This window comes from Anser brachyrhynchus (genome assembly GCF_964034855.1).
Source record: "Anser brachyrhynchus genome assembly, chromosome: 1".
Classification (NCBI taxonomy): domain Eukaryota; kingdom Metazoa; phylum Chordata; class Aves; order Anseriformes; family Anatidae; genus Anser; species Anser brachyrhynchus.
The window spans coordinates 148,739,684-148,761,444 of record NC_137694.1 but is presented as its reverse complement, the minus strand read 5'-3'; the positions used below and the strand labels follow the sequence as shown (position 1 = coordinate 148,761,444).

Here is a 21,761-nt window from a genome sequence, read left to right as displayed (position 1 = left end):
TTTTTCGTCCCAGATGGTTTTCAGCTCTGAAATCCATAAAGTTCATTCCCATTTTCATTTTTCGTAATGTGCCTACACAAAGCAGTGAAGTGAATCTGTTGAGGCAGTCTGATCTAACATGTCTTTTCATCTGCCCCAGATATAATGTTTCTGGCTCTTCCTCCAACTTATGCAAGTAACGAGGAAGGAAACTAGTTGGCTTATGTCTGATCTGGATAAACCAGAAGCAATACTGATTATTGACTAAGTATTTCTAGGATGAGATATATAACCAAGCTTTCAACTGAGAGCTGCCACACTCAGAATCCTACTTAGACCCCCTCACTGCTCCCAGGGGGACAGATTGCACCTGCTGTCATAAATACAGCACCTGAAGGATGCTCATGAGACATGGGCTGATGTACAGTTGTAAATGTTCTTCATCTCAAACAGTTACTCAAACAAACCAATTTCTGAGACTTTTGGGAGCAACTTTTCTGAGATTTTTGTTTAAATTCTGATCATTTTTTTTCAGAGACTTGGTGGCGTTTCCACATCTCCCAGTTATTTTGCTCAACACCTGCCATTTTTCTTTTAATATTACCATAACCAAGTGTAAGAGGTACAGATAGGCAGTGGTTGGACACAGTAGAAGGAAACATGGACATCTAACAGACATTTCCTTGAGTAATTCAACAAGTATGGTAGGAAAGAATAAATGCTTTTGCTAATAGACTCAAGATCTAGAGCCCTCTCATCACTAGCACATACACTTCTCTACATACACTTTTACCTTTAAAGCAAAATCTGTTGTAAGACATGGTGTTGTCTTGCTTAATAAAACTCTGGAAATGATCCAGACTGAAGCAGATCTTAAAATATGATATTACACAGAATATTGTACGATCTCAAAGTAATATTACACACAATATTGTATTGGATGCTTTGTATTGTTTGTATGTTTTAAAGTTTCCCCTATGTCCACATACAGACAGTTCTCATTATGTTGTGGGCTCATGTTCTGAATAGGAACTGCCCCTCTTCCTCCTGCATTCTCAGCATCCTTCTATGGGGTTCAATAATAGATGAATAAAAGTTTTAGTGTATGCTCAGATTATTTTTTTTTTAAGTTGGGCAGACTTCTGTTTCAGAAATATCTCACCTATAATCATAGTATAAATCAGATGAAGTGTATTAAGAATTCAGTGAATGAGACTTGGGAGATCTTTCCTTTACCCACATAAATGTTACACTGCTACTCTCTGGCAATACTCGAACTGCACTGGGAATAAGATTACATGGCCAGAACACACAAGCTTTCAGAAAATACAGATATATGAATATTCTATATGCTATATTTGAAAAAGAGAAGTCCTATGGCTGACCTACAGACCGAGAGTCTAGCTGAATGCTAGCTTCATTTACTTACCTATAACACAGCATGTATATTGGCATTAGCCCCATCTTTAGGGCACATAACAGAGAGACTCTTTGCTAACTACGTAAAACACAATGCCTTCTTCTTAATAGCAGATGGGGAAGACAATATCTAGAATTTCTAAAGCAAAGATATCTAATTAGCTTGGTTTTCATAAGAAAATAGAAAACATATATATCAGAAGAGTTCACAGACATCCTTAAAATTCCATGAATGTAAAGTCCTGTTAAAGAATGAGTCAAGCATTCTTAACACACCATCTCATGATATTGATTTACTAATATTTGGACCATCAGATCCAAATTCCCTAAAGTGCAATTAAGTACATTGAAATGCCACATTTAGGCAATCTTGACAGCTCTAGTCTCTTTTAGCTAACAACAGAAAATCGGCATATACATTTGAATGGAAGAAAAACAGAAGTAAACTTTTAAGAGTTAACAGTCTAGGGAAAAAGATCACATAGACAACTTTTAAAATGATAAAATAAGTGGAATACAAAGTCACTGTATGAATGAGTGAATGTAAGTAGTAATCATTTAAAAAGAAACCACTAATAAACACCTGTGAGAAATTTTCGTAGCTTTCCTCTAATCCCATTCTAACTTCCAATTACAAAAAACAGTTTCTACCCAGTGGATTTCTTTGAAAAAATATCAAGTAAGATGAATAAAGTAATCAACTTCAAAGTACTTTGCAACCAGTACAAACTAGCATCAATGGCTATAAGTTAGTTCCAACTTGACAAAATCATAAGTAACTTCTTATGAAGGCAAACAACATTTCTGAAGGTGTATTATTTCACTTTACATTGTCATTAAAAACCCTTAGTACGTATTTATTGAATGGTATTATAAAGTAGTGCATTTGTTGGATTAGGGCAACAATTTTATCCTCTATACTTTATATCTCTAGGGCATGGTCTTTGCAGCTTTTCATAAAATCATCTCCCCTTCCCTTAGATCTAATGGCAATCATCACATTTACTTTGCCTGAAACCAGCCACAAGCTGTTTCATGGTAAATATAAATCAATACTAATGAAAAAATTCTAGTAGCTTCACCTTAAAGTTAAAAACAAGTAACTAATTTCCTCAAAAATGTCAAGGTCAGATGTTTCTTAGAGTTACTAAGCCAATAAATCTAATTTTATTGTTTCATAAATTCTCATGGAAGTAGAGTTAAGCTACCTCACAACAAAACAAGAGAACTGAGCTAGAAACCTTGTTCCCGATTTGTGATGAGGGTTTCATCCTGTCCAGGAAGTAGTAATTGTGCAACTCTCTAGCCAGGAAATAAAGTGTGGCCTGAAATCTGTCAGCCTTATTTAGCCGTGACAGTTGATATCTTTGGTGGATTTTTAAGTACAGGTTTATTAAAAGGGCACCAAACTGGAGATAAAAACTGTTAATTGCTGGATTTGCTCAGATGTATATGAAATAAATCTGAACCACAAATCACAGATCCAGGCAATGACTTGCATTAATCCAAATTGCATCGTAACCTGTGCTATGCCTTGATTTACTATGACAGGTAAATCAATATGATTAGTCTGGACAAAAAGAAGGCTGGAGATGGAGGGAGGTGTTTTCCTATCTTAAGCTGGCAAATGCAACTGAGGTTGAAATATCAATGAAGGACAATTAACTTCATTTTTACTTAAAATAAGCTATTTGTCTTCAAGTTTGGAAAGGGACCTCAGGCTGAATTTGGCCTAAAATGTAATGTCTTGTCAGCATTGCCAATATATCTTGAGCTTGTTAGTTCCCATTAGCCAACCTCAACAAAAAATTCCACTTTTTCAAGCATACGTATAAGAAAAAACTATTGCAAATTCTTCGTTCCTGACAACATCAAACAGCTGTTGCATTTTAGCTAGGACTTACAACATCACATAGCCTTCAAGTTACCAGACGGGTGGAAATAATTTCACAGAGAAATACTTCCACAAGTCACCTCAGGCACATATGATTGCAATAAGAGGAGAATACAAGGTAAACAATAGACAAACTGCCTTGACTTTCAATATTTTAAGATCCTATGATATCTAGAAGTCACAGGTATACATTACTGAACAACAGAGATACACAACACCCTATTTTGAAAAAGTGTGAGATGTGGAATGTCAAAATAGCACAATTCCACATTTAAAAAAAAATCAAATATTTTTCATAGATTTTTAATATGGTTATTCTAGTTTTTTTGTTTGTTTGTTTGTTTGTTTGTTTTTGCTCAACAATCACTACAAATGAGCTCACTGTAATTAGGAGTACCTGAGTTGTATTGTTGTCTGAGACAGACAAGTGCTGAGCTAAGCCTATGTTCCATAAGGTACAGGAATGAATGGGGAGGAATTGAACATGACCAATGCCACTGTTCTTGTTATAAACACAGTATTTCAAATTAACACATGCATTGGAAAGTAGATTTAGCTTGATTGTCCAGGTGCCTGCAATTGTAAGGGGCTGTACAGTCAGAAACAGAGCAAATAAAAACATTCAGTATTACTGGAAAAATTTTTCTTTGCCTCCAGTGATAAGGTAGGCATTCTGGTGTTTTATATAGCCAGGGAAAGACTTTTTTGTGCAGAACACTCTGAAGTTCTCAGGTATGGTAGCGTTTTCTTTTAGTCAAGCTTAAAGAAGAGAAATGTGATTTAGTACTAATTAGTCTACAAATATGTCAAGAAAAAAAAATAATTGCAAAGTCTTTGAACTTAACAACTCTAGAAGAGTACACCTGATAAATATTTATCCTCTGATGCCAAGCTAGATACGATTTAAGGAAAAAATTACTTCTTTTGGAAGTCTCACATCTGTCTTCTATAGATTTCCATTTATCAATAATGCCAAGACATCTTGTACCTGGTGTTCATAAGAAAGTCCATCTGCACATGCGAGATGTTAAATCTTGGTTAAGTCACATACATGCATATACTCATCTAATTAGGTCTCCTGTCTTAGTTTGCTACTATGATTCTACTGAGATTTCTTTTTTTTTTTTTCTTTTCTGTTTCTTGACTGTGATGCATGCTTGACAATGATGCATGCTAATTAGCATTATTTTTTTTTTCTACAAAACCACATTGGACAGCAACTTGTATTCAATGGTAAGTGAAGTTTAAACATTCATTTGAAGGCCTTTGAACAAAATTCTGTTTTTAATAACCAGTGCTAAGGTCAAAGTTTGGGGGGCAAAGAACTAGTATATTCTGCACAAACATCAAGCAGATTTTTTTCAGATTTTTTTTTGAAAGGCTTAGTTCATTCTGTATTGTCAACTCTTAAAAGACTACTAATTCTAACCACCAATACAGATAACTGCATAAAGTATCATATTCAGCCGTAAACAAGTAAACAAACAAACTTATAATTGAGGAAGCAATTTGAAACATTCCAGGAATGACCAGTGAACAATAAGGACTCAAGTGTCAGTTTCATGCAATCACAAAATGCATTAAATGATGGCATTATGGTTCTATTATGGATTTGAATTTGAACAGATAATGACACAGCTATTAGTTTATAATGGTAATCATACCTGCCAGTCTCATCTTGATTTTGGAGGTAGCAGTTGATTGTGTTGACTAGAAAGCTAAATAAACGACCATATAGAGATTTTGCCAAGAGATCCCGGTAAAATTCTGCAATCTCTATAGTGTGCCTCCGTACTATCGTGTCTCCTAAGAGAGAAATCAGAAAATGGAAATAAAACAATTTGTAAAGCTTGCTTTAAGTAATTTTAGTTACAGTAAGTCCTCCCATCCATTTTACTTCTTCTTTGCCACAGCTATACATGGTGCTAGTTTCTTTCTGAAGCCTCCAGTGAAAGATGAAAGACTACTAACACTCACAAGATCTTCAGCTTGGAAACATGAACTTCTTTTCGATAGAAAAGGGTATGGTTATCACACACAACTAGCATTTTACTGAAAAAAACTTCTTCAAAACTTGTGTTTTTAGGGACACTCCTGTTGACTTTAGTTCTTAGTATTAACAACTAATCTGTCATCTTGACATACTTGTAAGATTAATAAAGCTAGGAGTCCACCAGTGTCTGACTGCAAAGCTCCTTCGCACCATGTTATAAAGACAGTTCTAATTCAGTGGTCTGATCATATTGCATGGTGGATAATCCTACGTATTCCTCAGAGAGAGGAATTTATTTTTCATGAGACCATGAAAAATAAAGAACAAAATTATCTGTTTTTAAAAATCTCAAATCAGAAGGATCAAAATGACATCAGGTCTGATCTATGAGAATGTAAGCTTGGAAAAGATTACCTTTAAAATACTGGACATCAGTTGTTAAGGCTGAAGCGAGCTCATCTGGTGAAACCTGCAGCATCCCTGCCACTGAAACGAAAAGAGAATTTTAAAAAAGCTTTAAAAAATTTAAAGAATTTGTGCTGGACTGCATATTTCATTTTTATAACAGATTTTCTTATGTAGATGTTATTTTTTGAACAGTGAAAGAACCTACACATTAAAGAAAAGAGCGCTGTCACAGGAGTAATCAGAATTAATGAACATATAAAAATGGATTACTATAATCAGCACTTTGTGAAGTTGGACTGTATCTGTATATTACATTACAGCTTTCTTTCCTCTTTAAAGATTACTCAGGACTTTCCACAGCGCTTGGCAGACTTTCTCTCCTATTACAGTTAAGGTATGCTATTTATTGACAATCTGTATCCATAAGCCACTTTGAGGAGATTTATTAGTGACCAACAGGGCAAACTTCAAAGCATGAAAGCATGAGACCTTCTTAAGACACAGATTTTGAAAGGAATTTGATTCAATGCAAATTGTTCAGTTGTTGACGAGCAGCACAAGAGTGTTTTAAAAGAGGGCTGCACAAAGTGCACTGAACAACTTCTTTTGGCAAATGACACCATTAAATCTGACATTGAATTGGATAATTCGCAATCCTAGCATTTTATTTAGTCTCATAAAAATCTGGAGTTTATAAAACATCCAAGTTGATTGGGTGCTTGTCTTCTCACAGCTCCAGAAGCTGGCTGTCTCCCTGGAGCTGGGTTTCCATCTGTCGGTGGCTTGACGCAACCTCCCTGTTGCGGGGCCAAGCAGGCAGTGCCGGCAGGTTGTGTCCCACTGACCTTGCTCCAGCAGCTGCAGGTCCGACACAAGTGCTGTCTCGGCGTCTGTCAGAGCCGTAAAACTAATGTCTCCAAGATGCAGAATTGCTGAGAGAATCACAAACAGGTTCTCCACCTCCTGCACGTAGTTCATGCACAATTAAAGACAAAGAAGAGATTTGTTGGGCACACTGGTGAAAGGCAATGCTCTATCAAAATGCACATTCCAGTAGTTTTTATCCTTGGCATTTGCTAAATTAAAAAGTATTCATGAAATAACTATTAACAGTAACATTTGGATTTACAAATCAAACTGGAACCCATTTAGGACCTAAAACAACAAGATTACCTTTTTAACTTTTGTTTTGATGCAAATCACATTAGCTACTGATTTTAGAAACTTTTTTACAGTGTGTGAAAAAAAACTGAGATACGTTTACTGGATGAACTATTTCTGCAAAAAATAAATATATCTTCTCCACAGAGAATTTCCGTTAAGACAAATTCTGTATCTGGGTCTGTTTTTTCCTGCAAGGTCTGTTTTTTCCTTAGCCAAGTGCATTCACAAGCAAAGTGTCTAGCTTTAAATTACATCAGGTTCCTGGTAGTAAAAGCTGTAGTTAAGATTGGAAAGAAACAAAAGCAACCCCCTTGCTCACACGCTTACCCACCATGATTGCATGCTATCTTCAGATGTCTCTAATGTCCTGAAGCAGTTATCGTTAAGGGCTATTTTTTTCCTGCCCTCATTATTACCACACCAAGAAGAAAGTGAATGTTTTTGTTTCTTTGCTTGTTTTAATGTTTTTAAATTCAAGGAAAAAAAAAAGAGCTAAGACATTAAAAACACGTGTTCTTAATTTAAAAAAAAATAAATCAGTTATATAACAATGGTGCTCCTTTAAAAATATAAAACAGGAAATCTGATATCCACCATATTATTGCATGACATTATGTATAGCAAAGCTACTTGATAACTCTTACTTGAAATATTTTTTAAAAATATAATATTTAGAGCCTGATTCTACTGAAACAGTAGAACTGACAGCAAGAAGTCCCACTTACTGCAATTTGCAGGGTAAGATTAAAAAATACACTGCAAATGAAACATTTAGCCAATATATCCCCTCTACTCTCTAGTGACTGCAATGAATTCTGAACACATTAAAACCAAGCTTGGACAACTTTTCATTTGTTTGCAGAAGCTACAGGTAAAAAAAAAAAAAATGCTTAAGTATTTCTGTGAAACAGACTACAGGGCATTTGATAGTTTGATTCCTGAAATTATAATTTAAGACGAGAACTTCAGTCTCGCACTATGTGAGATAGATGTACGTAGGGCAACAGTATATTTTTCTGTTACACAATCCCAAAGTTGGAGATTAAAAAAGATATCAAAACAAGATATCAAAACAACCCAATACGTTGTTGCCCTTTTTTACAGGCAAACTCTGAATAAGATAGCTCTTACCACAGATGAGTTGCCACACTAATCTGGCATTCACGCTAGGATGATACACCCTGCTTCTTGCTCTTAGGCAAGATCGAATGCCATATTAGTAAAGCATAGTTCTTGCTTGTTAACTTGTTCAGAACTGGTTTGGGAATGACTGTACTGCACTGACTTGCAGGAGGGGGAAAATAGCTGTTTATTTTGGTGGTTTTGGTAAGGCCTCAGGTTTAGTTGAGGTTCCAGAGTCTCAAACACTTTTGCATTGTGTTCTAAGACGCATGTTTCCTCGACTTTAAGACAAGTTATTTTATAGACATTAAGGTACTTTGTGGGATTCCATCAAAGACTGTTTAAGAATGTTTATGTTGTTCTTCAAAAAGATAATCTACTCTATCATTGAATGTGACTAGACAGTAAAGGAATAATACACACAGACCTCTCCATGTATCTCAGAAGTAATGGGTAGTAATTTCAGGAGACACGTTTTATCTACATTATTTCTTTCTAATATCCAGCACAAGAAATCAGCCTGCAGTACTCTGGTACTCCACAGATATCTAGTTCACTAAATGATTATTCTCATGCTACTTGGATATAGAAGAGTCTTGAAGCTGGTTTACGCTTCACTGAGATGCAACATACCTTCCTTTCAAGAACTCTAGAGGGTGGTGAGGCCCTGGCACAGGCTGCCCAGAGAAGCTGTGGCTGCTCCATCCCTGGAGGTGTTCAAGGCCAGGTTAGATGGGGCTTGGAGCAACCTGGTCTGGTGGGAGGTGTCCCTGCCCATGGCAGGGGGGTTGGAACTTGGTGATCTTTAAGGTACCTTCCAACCCAAGCCATTCTATGATTCTATGAACTCTAAGCAAAGTGAAGTGCTGGATCCCAAATACTCCATTTTTTTTGTACAGTGTTCTCAGACAGTTTCTGCAGGCTTCCAAATGTGATTTGTTCTGCATTCTATTATTTAGTTATGAGATGAAGCCTTTCGTTAATGGAACAGGAAGATTAATCAAAGAGCTAGAGATGAGCTATCATCTGTGAACACCGGGCTAAATGCTGGGTTATTGGAAAAGCATGGAACTTCTGCTACTCAATACTACAGGTGCAGAGCTTGAGACTTAGAAGTAAAGAATAATTCTGTTAAATATAGCCATATGTGTTCCACTTCATACATAGCCACATGAATATTCATGGAGGGGAAAAAAAAAACAACCATTGTTTCTTTATATTAAAAGGTGGCATAGGTTACCAAGGAACATTTGTTACTACCTTAACTAGGGAATACCAAATAACTATATGATGCACAATCACTGCAGAAGTTACTCTAGCTCACACCTCAATAACAGCTTCAACACAGGGTCACAATTTTTTTGCTGACGATCCTTTTTTATTACAAGCTTTGCCCATCTGTCATCTCTTATGATAATCCAGCATACTGTCACATAAACTTTTCCCCAGCTTTTTACTTATGCTGCTAAATATCATGTAGGGGTGAAGAAAAGAAGTTTATACTTTTTTCTTAAATTACTGTTGCTTACATATTTGTTTTGCAGAAGTGTCCCAGCTACAGTGTGCTAGATAGCATATATATATATAGAGAGAGATAAATATATAGATATATAAAATATGGAGAGTCTGTTAAATATTCTAGTATCCTGAAGGGAATTACACAGTTTATATGAGCTCTTATACTCAGCTGTCCATTTCTTCTGATTCCCTTCACACCTCTGTCCTCCAGAAGCTTTTCCTGATGAACTTTCCAGAATATCTTCTTCATGAGCATTTTAGGACTGAAGACAAACATCAGACCTATCTTCTTGTTGCTTTCTGGGGGTTAAGCCAACTCTTTCAAGTTACCCTGCTCTAATTTTATTTGATAAATATATATTTACTTCTTTTCAGGTGTTGCTAGCAAAGGCATTTGGAATGTTTGTTTCACAAAATTAAAAGGGACAGGAGGATAATCAGGAAGGGGAAAAAATCCTGTGCGTTTTATGAGTTTTCTGTCATATGGGATTTGATTGTTTCTTTTTATCTATATAATTTAATTGTTCAGAGCATTATACCTTGAAGCTGTTTTGTGAATCTTTAAGAATGAAAAAGATTTACATTGTTGGTGCTGTGTATAATTAAAAGCGATTACAGTAATTTCCCTGGAGTGAACTAGTACTGTAAATTGTTTCAAGGCCTTACCGACAGAAAACAACAAAAAAAAACAACAAACAAACAAAAAAAAAGATGCTTCAAAAGGTTATCAGTGACAGTTCCTTACAACCTGCTTTCAACTAAGTAACACTGATTTTAGCTGCAAATAACATAAATTTGTGTAACTTACCAGGCTATTGAATCCCATAGCACTTAGAGCTTGTCTTAGCCCAGCTAATTTCTCCCTGTTTTGAGGGTTGGCTGTTAACATCGTCTCTTCTAGCACATTCTGGTTTAGATACCTGCATAGAAGAAAACTAGCATATTTAGTATTTCAATGCTGGTGCAAAATCAATCTGTTGAGGTTAAAAGACAACTTTTCTCCTCTAATCAGAGATTTATCACATATATATCAGACTTCAGAAGGAACAGTACTTGTGACAGAATATTCCTCGTTTCTTTCCTTAATTTCTTGCTTAACTTCACATTCCTTGAATTCAGATATTAGCTCACAGACTACACTTGTGAAACTTCCATGTATATAGACAAAATTCACTGAGTATACGTAAATGGACAAAAATTCACATTTCTTAGCCAAGTGAGATTGCTTCACTTTCGTGTTCAGATATTTTCTTCCCTTTTTTATCTCAGAAAAAAAGTCTTACAAAGGAAATCATTGTGCCTCCCCCAGCTCTCAACTTTGGTCCTATTTGTAAAATAAAACTTCAGATTTAATTTATACTGCTGAGATTTTTGCCGTTCTTGCACTACCAGAGATTCCCCTTCAGAAGAAAAATTTGAGGAGATCCCTGATAACTCTGGCTGCTTCAAACCGCCCTCCTGCTGGCTAGGGCAGAGATCAGTTCTTATCTGCCTGATCGCATGATGATCATTCACTCCCCTAGCAGCTGAATGGGGTGACAGGTATACTCAGCCTCTCTTAGAATAAAGTAGTACCTGAGTACATAGAGTAGTATGTGTACAACTCTTATGCTGCACACTGTGAAGCAAAAGTTAATTCTAAATCCTTCCCAAAAATAATGATTTGAAGAGACAAAGAGGGACATGTAGTGCAGCAGCTAACTCGTGGGGAGGAGGGGGGAAACGGATGGATGAACAGAGGAACAAACAAACAATTTTAACAAAACAGAATTTAAACAAAACAGAATAATCAAATAGTATGGTACAAAAGACTAGGGAAAAGAACAGCAATCTAACCTTTGCAACAATACATTGACTCTCTTGAAATATGTCTATGGGTCAGATTTTAAAAAGTATTCAGGTAACTTCAGATATTCAAAATCTACAAGAATGCAGTGACTGAATATAAGATCTGATTTTTAATTATATCATGCTGACATAAAAAATGTCATAAAATTGGCAAAAAAAATGTTTTCTTTTATCTTCACTTGGTCTCTCACACAAAGATTGGAAAGTACGGTTTTAATTTCTGACAATTCATGTTCACAATCCTATTCTAATTGAACTGTGGAGGACACCACTCCAAAATAAAAATGTTATGATTGCAAGTTTGGCAAAGTTTTTGTAAAGGTGGTAGCTCTTATAAAGGTCATCTTTTTTTGTGATGTAGCTTTTAGAAACAGGTGAAGGAATAATTTAACATTTGCACTTTTCTAGCCAATAGTGAGGTTTACAAGATATACAGGATGAAATGTACTGTGCGTTTTTAGTAGATTGATACCGGATTTACCAGCATGGAGTTAGTTTGGATTGATATTGTTCAAAGTTACCTCAGCAGGTGGTCAGAGAAAGAATGATGGGAAAAATGTGTGCCTGGGTGCATAAGCAGTTTTTGCACCCACAGGAGAACTCAGCTAGCAGATATTTCAAGTACAAACAAGCCTCACATCACAGTGGCTAAAGCCTGTGAATTAACACAACCTTTGAGAACATGATTCTGTGATCATCACTGCCAGAGCTCTGTACCATTTCCTTGACGTTACTAAAAACATGACTTTTTTTTTTCCAAAAATGGTAAATACAAATGATAGCACATCTGTCAAACTAGCTGGAGCAGATGATAGAGAGTGTATGCCAGATTTATGGTTTTTTTTTTTCTTTTTTTTTTTTTTCTCCTCACATTCCCTGTATGTTTCAAAAGGAGGCTAGAATAAACCTGACACTGAACCTGGCACAGAACCTACTGGTATAAAGGTTAATCCAGCAGAAAATTTTCCATAGTTCTCAACTGCTGTGTGAGCTTATACCAGTTCAGTGCCGTGCATCATCTGTCTGTGTCATTTTCGATCCGTAATTAAGAGATTTACAGCAGCATCTATTCTGCTGTCAAAACATCCTATTGTTGAATGGCTGGAGCTTATGGTCATTCTTTCAAAAAAAGGCTCCTCACTGGTGTTCTCACTGAAGAACCCTTTGTCTCCTTCTGTGTATTGAGCAGGAAATACATTTCCCTGTCCTGTCAAGAGAATATTGTACACCTTTCTTATTTAAGCAACCCCATTTAATTAGCTCTTTTTAGCTTAGCTAAAGTGCTGGTGGATATCATTGCAGCAAAAAAGTGTGTGAACACTACCAACTCAACACAGGCTGCAGCACAGCAAACTGACCCAGAATGTTACTCCCTTGGAGGAACGAGCTGAGTTGTGATACGAACCAACATGTGGCAGTTTTTGCCTTCAGCATGAGCGTTTCTTGCTGATACAGCAGGGGGGCAAACTGGGTACCCGCCAAACCAGACGCCTGTGGCTCCAACAACTCAGCAATAAACTGCAACATCTGCCAGAACATGCCTGTTGGAAGACAATCTGACTTTCCCAGCATAAATCTCCCGAAGTTTTAATCAGCAGATGTGCTGGTGCACTCAGAAAGGGACGTGGTCGGACTTTTTGTAAGGTGCACTTGAATTTAGAAACAATTTCCCCAGTCTAAAAGCAATGAAGTTCCTTCCTAGCATGTCATGAGGCCCACTTGTTTTCCAAACTATTTAAGGACTAATAAAAGATGATACATTGTTTTAAAGATATGAACATTGAATTGTCATATGCTTATAGTATAAAGTATATGCTTATTAAGTGTGAATTAATTGTGTAGAGTACTTAGAACTGTTGACAGGTATCATACAACTCCCCAAAAACGCATAAAATGTACAGTGTAGCAGAGCTACACCTCTTCCCACCTTCAAGCCCCAAATTAAAAATAATTAAAAAGGCTTGAGACAACTTTAGTACTACTAATATTACTACCATCTATTAATATGTAAGAACGAGAGTTCAAAAACAATTTTAAATTGTTGCCTCTCCTCCAAAACAAGGAAAGGGAAAAGAGATGTCTCATAGTGTTAAGTCCTAATACTAATGAAATAGTCTTTCATTGCAGACACATCATTATTCCATAAATTGTAAATGTTTTCTTTATAGAGAATTTGTGTCCTTTGACATTCAAGCAGTCTGGATAGAATTCCATTGCTACTGATGAACAGGGATTAAACTGCTTAAAATTTCCATTGTGAACCTGCCATGTAACTTTTGGTTATTACTTTTACTTACGTATTCGTTATTGTAAGCTATGGTGCTATAGCCATCATACTGATGAAATCCTATGCTGTTACTAGATTGTGTGCAATGTTCCTGTAAGTTTCCATCCAAGTAGTCTGTGATCAGATGCAAACCAGAGGTGGTGAATCCTAAATTCTTTGTTACTGAAAAATTGAGGAACAGAGGTGCTACTGCTATACAAGCCAGAGGTGATATGTTCCATAATGCCCAATGCATGTAGGCTGCACACAGATTGTGGTCTTACTGATTGTTTTATTAGCCTTGCTACAAAACTGCTTATCTCTGAGTGTGAATTCATTCTGCAAATGCACATTCACATCTTTACAGTAGCCTTAGAAAAAGTTTCTCAGATTTTGGCTGAAGTTGAGCCTTGTAATGGAAGGCAGCTGCTCAGGCAAGTGATGTTTATATCTCTGGTAGAAGTAATGAACCAACCTGCCTATGCAGTTGTAATAATTAACTCCTTTCCACTGACTGTCTAACCATCTGTTTAAATACTACCATGTCAACATTTGCACTGGACTAGTACTCTTGACAGACAGCTTATCAGCAGGCAAAAAAGTTTTATGCACATGTGATCAGTGACTGTTTATTTCAAATAAGAAGAAATTCACTGATCCACGAAATGGGGCTATTTTAAGAAGATAAACTAATCAATAACTGTAGAGCACAGTCACTATGAATAAAACAATGCTGCAAAAGACATAATTACTCAAAAATAATAAAGGAGGCTATCTACACAGTTTTTCTTTCTGATTTTTTTCTAACAGTTCTTATTTGCAGCATTGTAACATTCTCATCCATTCCAGCCCCCAATGGAGGAAAAAAAAAAAAAAAGACCATTTAGAAGAAAAAAAAATCAATGATAGCATTTTTTCTGCATACAGATTATCATAGTTTATAATTTCTCAACCATCATTGGAATGAGATAGATCAAATTTTCACGTAGGGGTGCCGAAGAATGTAAAGTGCTTAGTGTGCCATTAAATTCTTTTTGTATTAACTTCCCCCAAAAGTTAACAATTATTGTTTACCTTATCATTCTCATTAGAATTGTTACATGCCATCATCAATGGTACTAATTTTGCACATTATATTTCTCTGCCAAAAACTCAGCAAAGCAATATTTAATTTGGATTGAACTTAAATTGATTTATTTTCTTTTGAACTGCAACCCAATAGCATTTAGTATCGAATGAAGTAATCTGCCTCATTCAACACAAACAAAACATGTCATTTCATTTCCTTACATGAAAAGCAAAGGCAATCAAAAGTAGGACTCACAAAATTATTACAAAAGGTGAAAGCGTATTTTTACTCTCAGTCTTTCCAATCAGAACGTTATGCTTTTATAAAATCTGTGAAGAGATTTAAAAAATAATAATAAAATTTTCTAATTAGAGAATTTATTTCAGAAGAGGCTACTCCTTTTTTGGTTACTGTCACAACCAGCAGAAAAGTCAGCACAACCCACAGGAAAGATAAGGAGCTTGCTTCCCCACTCGGTGTGTCAGACAGTCCATTTCAAAGTGAGTTCAGAGCATTTAGAGCATGTGGGGATACTGAACCTTCATGTCTCAAATCCCAGGTAAGTTCTGCAACTTTCTGTTTCCCTTGTGCTGAGCCAGAATAGCTTAGCACAGTAAAGAACACCACAGCCTTTCAAAAATAAGCTTTTCTTGACTTTTGTAAACTTAGTCAAAGCAAAGGCAGAAAATAACCACTTTTTGGCCATGGATTTACTGTCCAATGTTGAAAAGCTGGTCACTTTTTAATCAAAATTTGATGCATCTATCAGCTACAGTCATCATATCTACAGACCATGGTTATCAGAGTCCCAAGGGAGACCTGAACTGTTAATGTATGTCACACAAGGAACTTTTCTGATCTCCAGCAAAAAAAGGTTGACGACTGATATTTTGCTCTAACCAACTGTTTAGACAACTACAGTCATAAAGCACTTCAGGCTGTATTGTTTATTCTTGTTAGCTGAGAAGAAAAAACTTGGTCCCCGTGACTGATCACAGAGTGAGATGTCACCATAGGGATCCTATGGTAGCAAACCTTCCTGAGGTTTGTTACAAACTTTGATATTTCACTAACAGAACAAGTAACGCATTAGCAAAACGCTATCCTAACACCTAACCACTCTGCATTTGTAGAATCCAACACTTGAAATATTTTTCTCTAAGAACAGACACTTATGTCATGTGTATAAATATACATTATTGCTGTTTATCATACAAAAATATACAGTTTTTTATAGTGGTTCAACTCATATTTGACAGTGAAGCTGTCTGAAAGAGATTAGCAGGCTGCCTCTGCTTGATCAGAAATTCCCTTTTGTCAGGACAGTTAAAGTTGGGTTCCAATTAGGGGAGAAGAGGAAGCCTGTTTTGCCAGATGGACATTTCTTTTCAGAAGGCTTTTCTGAAGTAAATACATTCTGTCATGAATAATTAAGAGAATTCTTGGCGGGATTATATCATTAAGTGGTTCTAAATCACTATAAAATTTTTGGTTAAAGCACTATCACGAAAGAAAAGGATTTATTTATTTTTTTGAGTTAACATATAGCTGCTTGCTACTTGATTCCTTTCCTGACAGAGGCTGAGTACTGTCACATCTGAATTTTGTTGTAGAGCTTGCAGGCTTGATACAAGGGAAACATAACACAAAGACTAGTTGTTAGTCTTGAAAGTTTACTATATTTGAATTTCAGTCAGCTACTCACTGTAAGTCAGCCCAATAAATGTGGTAATAAGGATTTCACATATCACAGTTAAGTCTTTAGTAAAAAAAGCTCAGGGACCTCCTGAAGCCCCTGACAAAATCAGTTATCTTATGAAACACATTGAACTGATTTCTCAGTTATGTATTTCTGAACCTGACAGAAACAGTCATTTTGGCCCCAGAAGAGTGAGAGACCAAGAACAGGTAGGGTCTTGAACAGTTGGAGACATTATCTTGACCTTTGAGCAGCTCCTCAAACACAAAAATCAAACTGCCTGGCTCTTACAGTTTTCTTATCACAACTAAAATATCTGATGACAAATCAGTTTTATTTAGAAATTTACATTGTTTAAAAACCGATGATACTGTTCTAAACTCAGGACAATCTTAAGTGTCAGAACCCTACCCAAGTACGTATTTGTGTACTGCAATTCCCCTGCTAAGGTCAGCAACTCTTTTCACTAGTTTATCTGTCAACCCCAGAAAATGTCTGATATAACACTGCCTCAAAAAGTAGTTGTTAAAATAGCACTGCCTTACTATTTTATGAAAAGGAAAATGTCTTTTCACCTTGGAAATAAATATTTGTACAATTTCTAAATAGTCCTTTCTAAAGAGAGCTAATAAAGTTTAAGAAAAACTAATATTCACAATTTACCAACAGAAAAAAAAAATAATCCAGACATTTTCATCACTTTCTTTGGACTGAAACTGATAGAATACCTCTTCTGGACTTTTTTTTAATTTTTTTTTTTTTTAATCTTTGAAATAGCTGGGGGTGGGGGGGTAGGGTGGTGGCAGAGGACAAAATTCTGGAATTTAGAAATACATATCCCATTTGAGCTGTGTCAGTAATTGTCAGGATTTGTGCTGTGACTGGCAACAAGATCTCCATGCTAATTCAACTAAGTTTGATTTTGTATCTAGATAATAAAAGCCTTGTACCTTCTGCACAAAGTTATTTATTCGTAATTCTAGCAGGATGACTAAAAATAATATTTTCTCACATAAAAACAGTAAGCAAAGATAAGATTTTTATTTTGGAAAATTTTACTGGGCTTCCAGGTAAACATGTATACTAAACAAGCTCAATCTAACTTTATTTAGATATTAGTTTTTACGTTGTGTGAACTGGGAAAACGATAGGGCTGAAACAGTCACCACAGAAACATTTCTTATTCCAAACATCACCCTGAGGTAGAAGAGGCAAGTTTCGAGATTCGGGAATAATAAAATCATCTTCCTGGTAAGAACCAGGAACATGAATGAGAATGCAGCTGAACTGTCCTGGCATTAGTGTACGAATCAGTAAGTCTTCTCTTCCTTTTATGTAGCTGTTGCAATAGATTTTCAAAGAACCTGTCTGTTTGCACAGCAGATCCTGTCTAGATACAAAGAGTTGGATCTGATCTCTGGAGGCCCCTTTCAAACCAAGGGTAAAGGAAAACATTATTTTTCTCTGTTTAGCTGGTGAAAGGAAAAAAAGAAAGAATGAAAGAAAAAAGGCCTGAGAAGAGTGGAATGTCATAATCTGTTCTTTTGTGAGATATCAGGGTATCTGGTTCCTGTGAGCAATTACGACATTTGTAGCGTGCTTTCTTCTTCCAACCCATTTGACTATGTGTCAGTTTTCTGCTACTGGTATTTCTCTACTTCTCTTAGCTAACCCCAGAGAAAAAGAATAGTATCAACTCTTATCCTAGCACAACTGACCACACTCTGTAGTATATTTACTTTGGTAAAAGGAGTCCAAGATCAGTGGGTAAATAATTTTCACCCGCAAGCAGCTAAGAATAAATATTTAACATAAACAAATAGTTAACTAAATATGGGACTCTGTATCAATACTTGTGCAATACGGGCCACTGCGGATGATGTCATGAATCAGAAATGAATCCTGGATTTTGTCTAAAAATCCCTCATGTCTTTCATAAAAATGACTTACAAATAAAACTAATGTTTACTCACTAATTCAGAATAGCTATTAAAACTGAGATTCTGTTACTTTGTATATATTTATTTATACAGGCCAGCTCATCCCCACTTTCCTGTTCAATGTCATGCTGTAACCATGTGGAAACCGGTCATGCAGCAGTTCCCCAAACCCTTTTGTGCTGTCCAGTTAAAGAAATTCAAAACACAGAAGTGAAGTAAGGCTGTATCAAAATATTGTCCTCATCCTCGATATGATTTCCTGCATACCTCTACCATCATATAGAGCTATCCAAATTCTTTGTAATTGTGCTGACAGGCAGGAAAAAGAATTGGCTTGCCACTTGCTTTGCATGAGCTGGTTGACAAGTCTCAGCTTTATAGGTAACTGGTAGGCAGGCAACACTTTATAGGCAACACTGTGTTTATATCCTGGAGGAGAACACATCACTTAGACCAAATGGATTCAAATATGCCTATTTGAAGTATTCATATGCTTCTGGTGTTGTAAAGGCTTTTATTACAGTTTGACCTTAATTAAAATGTGTCATTTAAAAATGCACAAGTATCCTTTCTGTTAGCTTCTATAAAATATTGCATCAGTTGTTCTAAAAACAGATGATACACATCATGAAATCACATTTAGTGGTTACAGGCCACTGGAATAACAAGAAGGAATTAAGTTTTTTTGTGTGTTTTTTTTTTCTTGCCAGTTTTACATGTACTATGAAGAAGAAAAATTTATCACACTACTACTTATTGTCCCAATTCAGTAAATATTTATATGCAACTAGCTTCAAACCTGTGCTTCATCCCACTGATTCCACTTGAATCTTAGTAGCATAATAAGCGTTAATATGAAGTAGAATCAGGAGTTATAGCTTGGTACCCTACTTTGCACTCTGATTCTTTATAAAGGGGGGAAAAAACCAGATGAAGTGTTTAAGATACAAAGCAGGTGATAAGTAGTAGTGGAGACCTAGTCCTCAAGCTGCCCTAAGCATTGCCTATATAATTTCCAGGCATATCCCCACATCATAGATGTATTTCTACACAGTGCAATGCAGTATCACACAAGTATTCGTGAACTATACCTATATGACCTAGGTGTAGTACAGAAAGCACAGTAAGTGAGACTAATTACCTCAAAGGGACCACTGGCCCTATAGTAACTATAGCATGTTTTGCTCAGCATCATTTGAGGTGTCTCTGCTACACTCCACAATGAGCCACAAAGACTTATCTTTTAACTTTACCTATCTTTAGATAATATGCCTAAAAGAAAGCCAGTATTAATTGGACTTTTCTTATTACAAAGTCTTAAATCATCATTAATTGATGCTTTGTTGCTAGAAAATTCTCAAGAGGGTCAACGTCATAGGAGGTTAAAGCAGTATTTCATAATCAGGTTCCAGCTCTAACACAATCAATATGCATGTTGTCGGTGTCATTTAATGTGACATTGTATTAAGAAGCATGGATTAACAAACTAAATCCCTTCCTTCCCCTTATTAGGGCTGCCCAATGAACCATGTACCTGCACAATCATGTGAAAAGCGTGTGGTTTTTGCCTGTGCAGTCTGCATCCCTCCTTCCCACCCAGCTCAGGGTAGCAACCCTGATTAAGCACAGTGATCATCAGGAAAAATTCAACATTGCCAACTCAGTTAATTTTTACTTTAACCTAAGCAGAAATTGCAGTTGCTCAGATATATCTTAGTTCCAGATGAAATGTTACCCCTTATACTATCAGTTTTCTAAAAACTAGGTCAGTTTACTGTCCTCACTTTAAACATTTGTGAAGTCTTTCTCTGAAATGCACCATATTTTCCTACAGAGTTAGCTGTCCCCTGCTACGTCCCAAGTTTTAATTTAGGTATAACTAAACACTGAATTTAAGGACTGTTTTACCAGACTGAGAGTGAATGAGTTCATAGCTTTACATATTTGCAGATATTTTTTTTTTTTTCAAAAGTGCTGGGACAAAGAGTATTGAGTGTATAAACATTACCTTTCAAAAATAAATGCCAATAAACTGGAATACACTTTCAAAGTCACAGAATAAGAAATACAACAAACATTTTTACTTCTTTAGATCTGTCATGCGAATGAGAGAGGACAATGTACACTGTTTAGTGAGGAAAAGCTGCCTTGCACTTAGCACTGTTTGATATGTAAACAGAGGTGAGATAAAGACAAAACAAAACAGTTGACATCAATGAAGTAAACGACATTTACAGAACATGATAATGAATAGCTTCTAGTTGTGTTGTGTGGTGTTTTTTTTTTTTAAGGGAAAAGGGGCATATTTTTATTGTCTTTTTTCTTTTGTCTTCAGCTTTTAAACCAATTCCAAGATGAACAAATTTTACATCGTTTGAAACTTGTTGTGCAGTAGCACTGAGCTGTAATTACTGCTATATAAGTGTACAGATTTCTGATCATGGCTGGTGCAATAAGGCACCAAAAACTGCATTTTAAAAATAACTGTGTTAATGGCAGTAGGTAAAGTATCAGTACAACATTAATAAATTAAACACTGCAGACAGCTCTGGTGATAGCCAGAACAGCTCTTATTTGTATTTTTCTAAAGTTAGAAAACCAGATGTTAAGATACATCTTTTGTAAACTGGGATCAGTACAGAAACCTTACAATAGTTTTATACAATTATTCAGTAAATATTTTTGACTTGACATTTTCATAAGAAAACCTCAAAACATTCTGTAAGAAGTGCCCCTGTACTATTAAGTACGTAGGTTTCTACAGACAGTGGATATACTCAAATGGAAAGCAAAAAGATACAGCTTGGACTTTATTCTCAAAATGCCAAATGTCTTTAGGCTAAACTCAAGCACACTATCTTTTAACTGTATTGATATTCCTGTGGAGTAGACTTAAACCAGAAACTCCTGCCCATGTTCCTAAAACCGCATGAAAGTGTAATTCCATGATAATTCCATTCAAGAAAAAAAAAAAAAAAAAAAAGAATGCACACAGTAGTGAATCAAAATAGGATTTTTCACAGCCCCAATGAAATTTAAAGAAATAATAAAGGAGCATACTTTTTAGTGCCTGTTGTTCATATCACTCAGTATTACAGGACAGAATCACTCAAAAATCACAAATCTGTGAATTTAACAGTACAATTTTGAAGTTGAATACACACTAAATAACAAGCATGATGATGGTGGTGGTTGTGATGATGACAAAGATAAAAACTAGCAAATATTGAGCAGTGATGAACACAAAGTAAATAAGTCAAACTGTATGCAAGTGCAAACTGGTCTAATCCATGTCCTGAAATGCTTCAGAAATCGTGTGTGAACTTTGTTCCTACAACCAAGAGTTATTTTGTAGTCCTGTGTTCAGACTTAGTTTGGCACTAGTTGCCAGGTAGTTTATGAGCCTCAAGGGATTTCTCCATCAGCATTTGCTACTTCTTTA

The 21,761-nt window shown here is 35.9% G+C and overlaps 1 protein-coding gene across 5 annotated transcripts in view; it reads right to left on the bottom strand.

Annotated features, from left to right (window-relative positions):
- MYO16 (myosin XVI) overlaps positions 1–21,761 on the bottom strand; it is a 386,560-nt gene that overhangs the window by 120,378 nt on the left and 244,421 nt on the right. For all 5 annotated transcript variants that reach the window (XM_080577669.1, XM_080577670.1, XM_080577671.1 and 2 more), the window contains 4 exons: positions 10,306–10,417; positions 6,539–6,656; positions 5,700–5,771; positions 4,957–5,098 (listed from right to left, as the gene is read on the bottom strand). In XM_080577669.1, the coding sequence (XP_080433795.1) occupies positions 4,957–5,098; positions 5,700–5,771; positions 6,539–6,656; positions 10,306–10,417 (444 nt within the window). The remainder of the gene's footprint in view (positions 1–4,956; positions 5,099–5,699; positions 5,772–6,538; positions 6,657–10,305; positions 10,418–21,761) is intronic.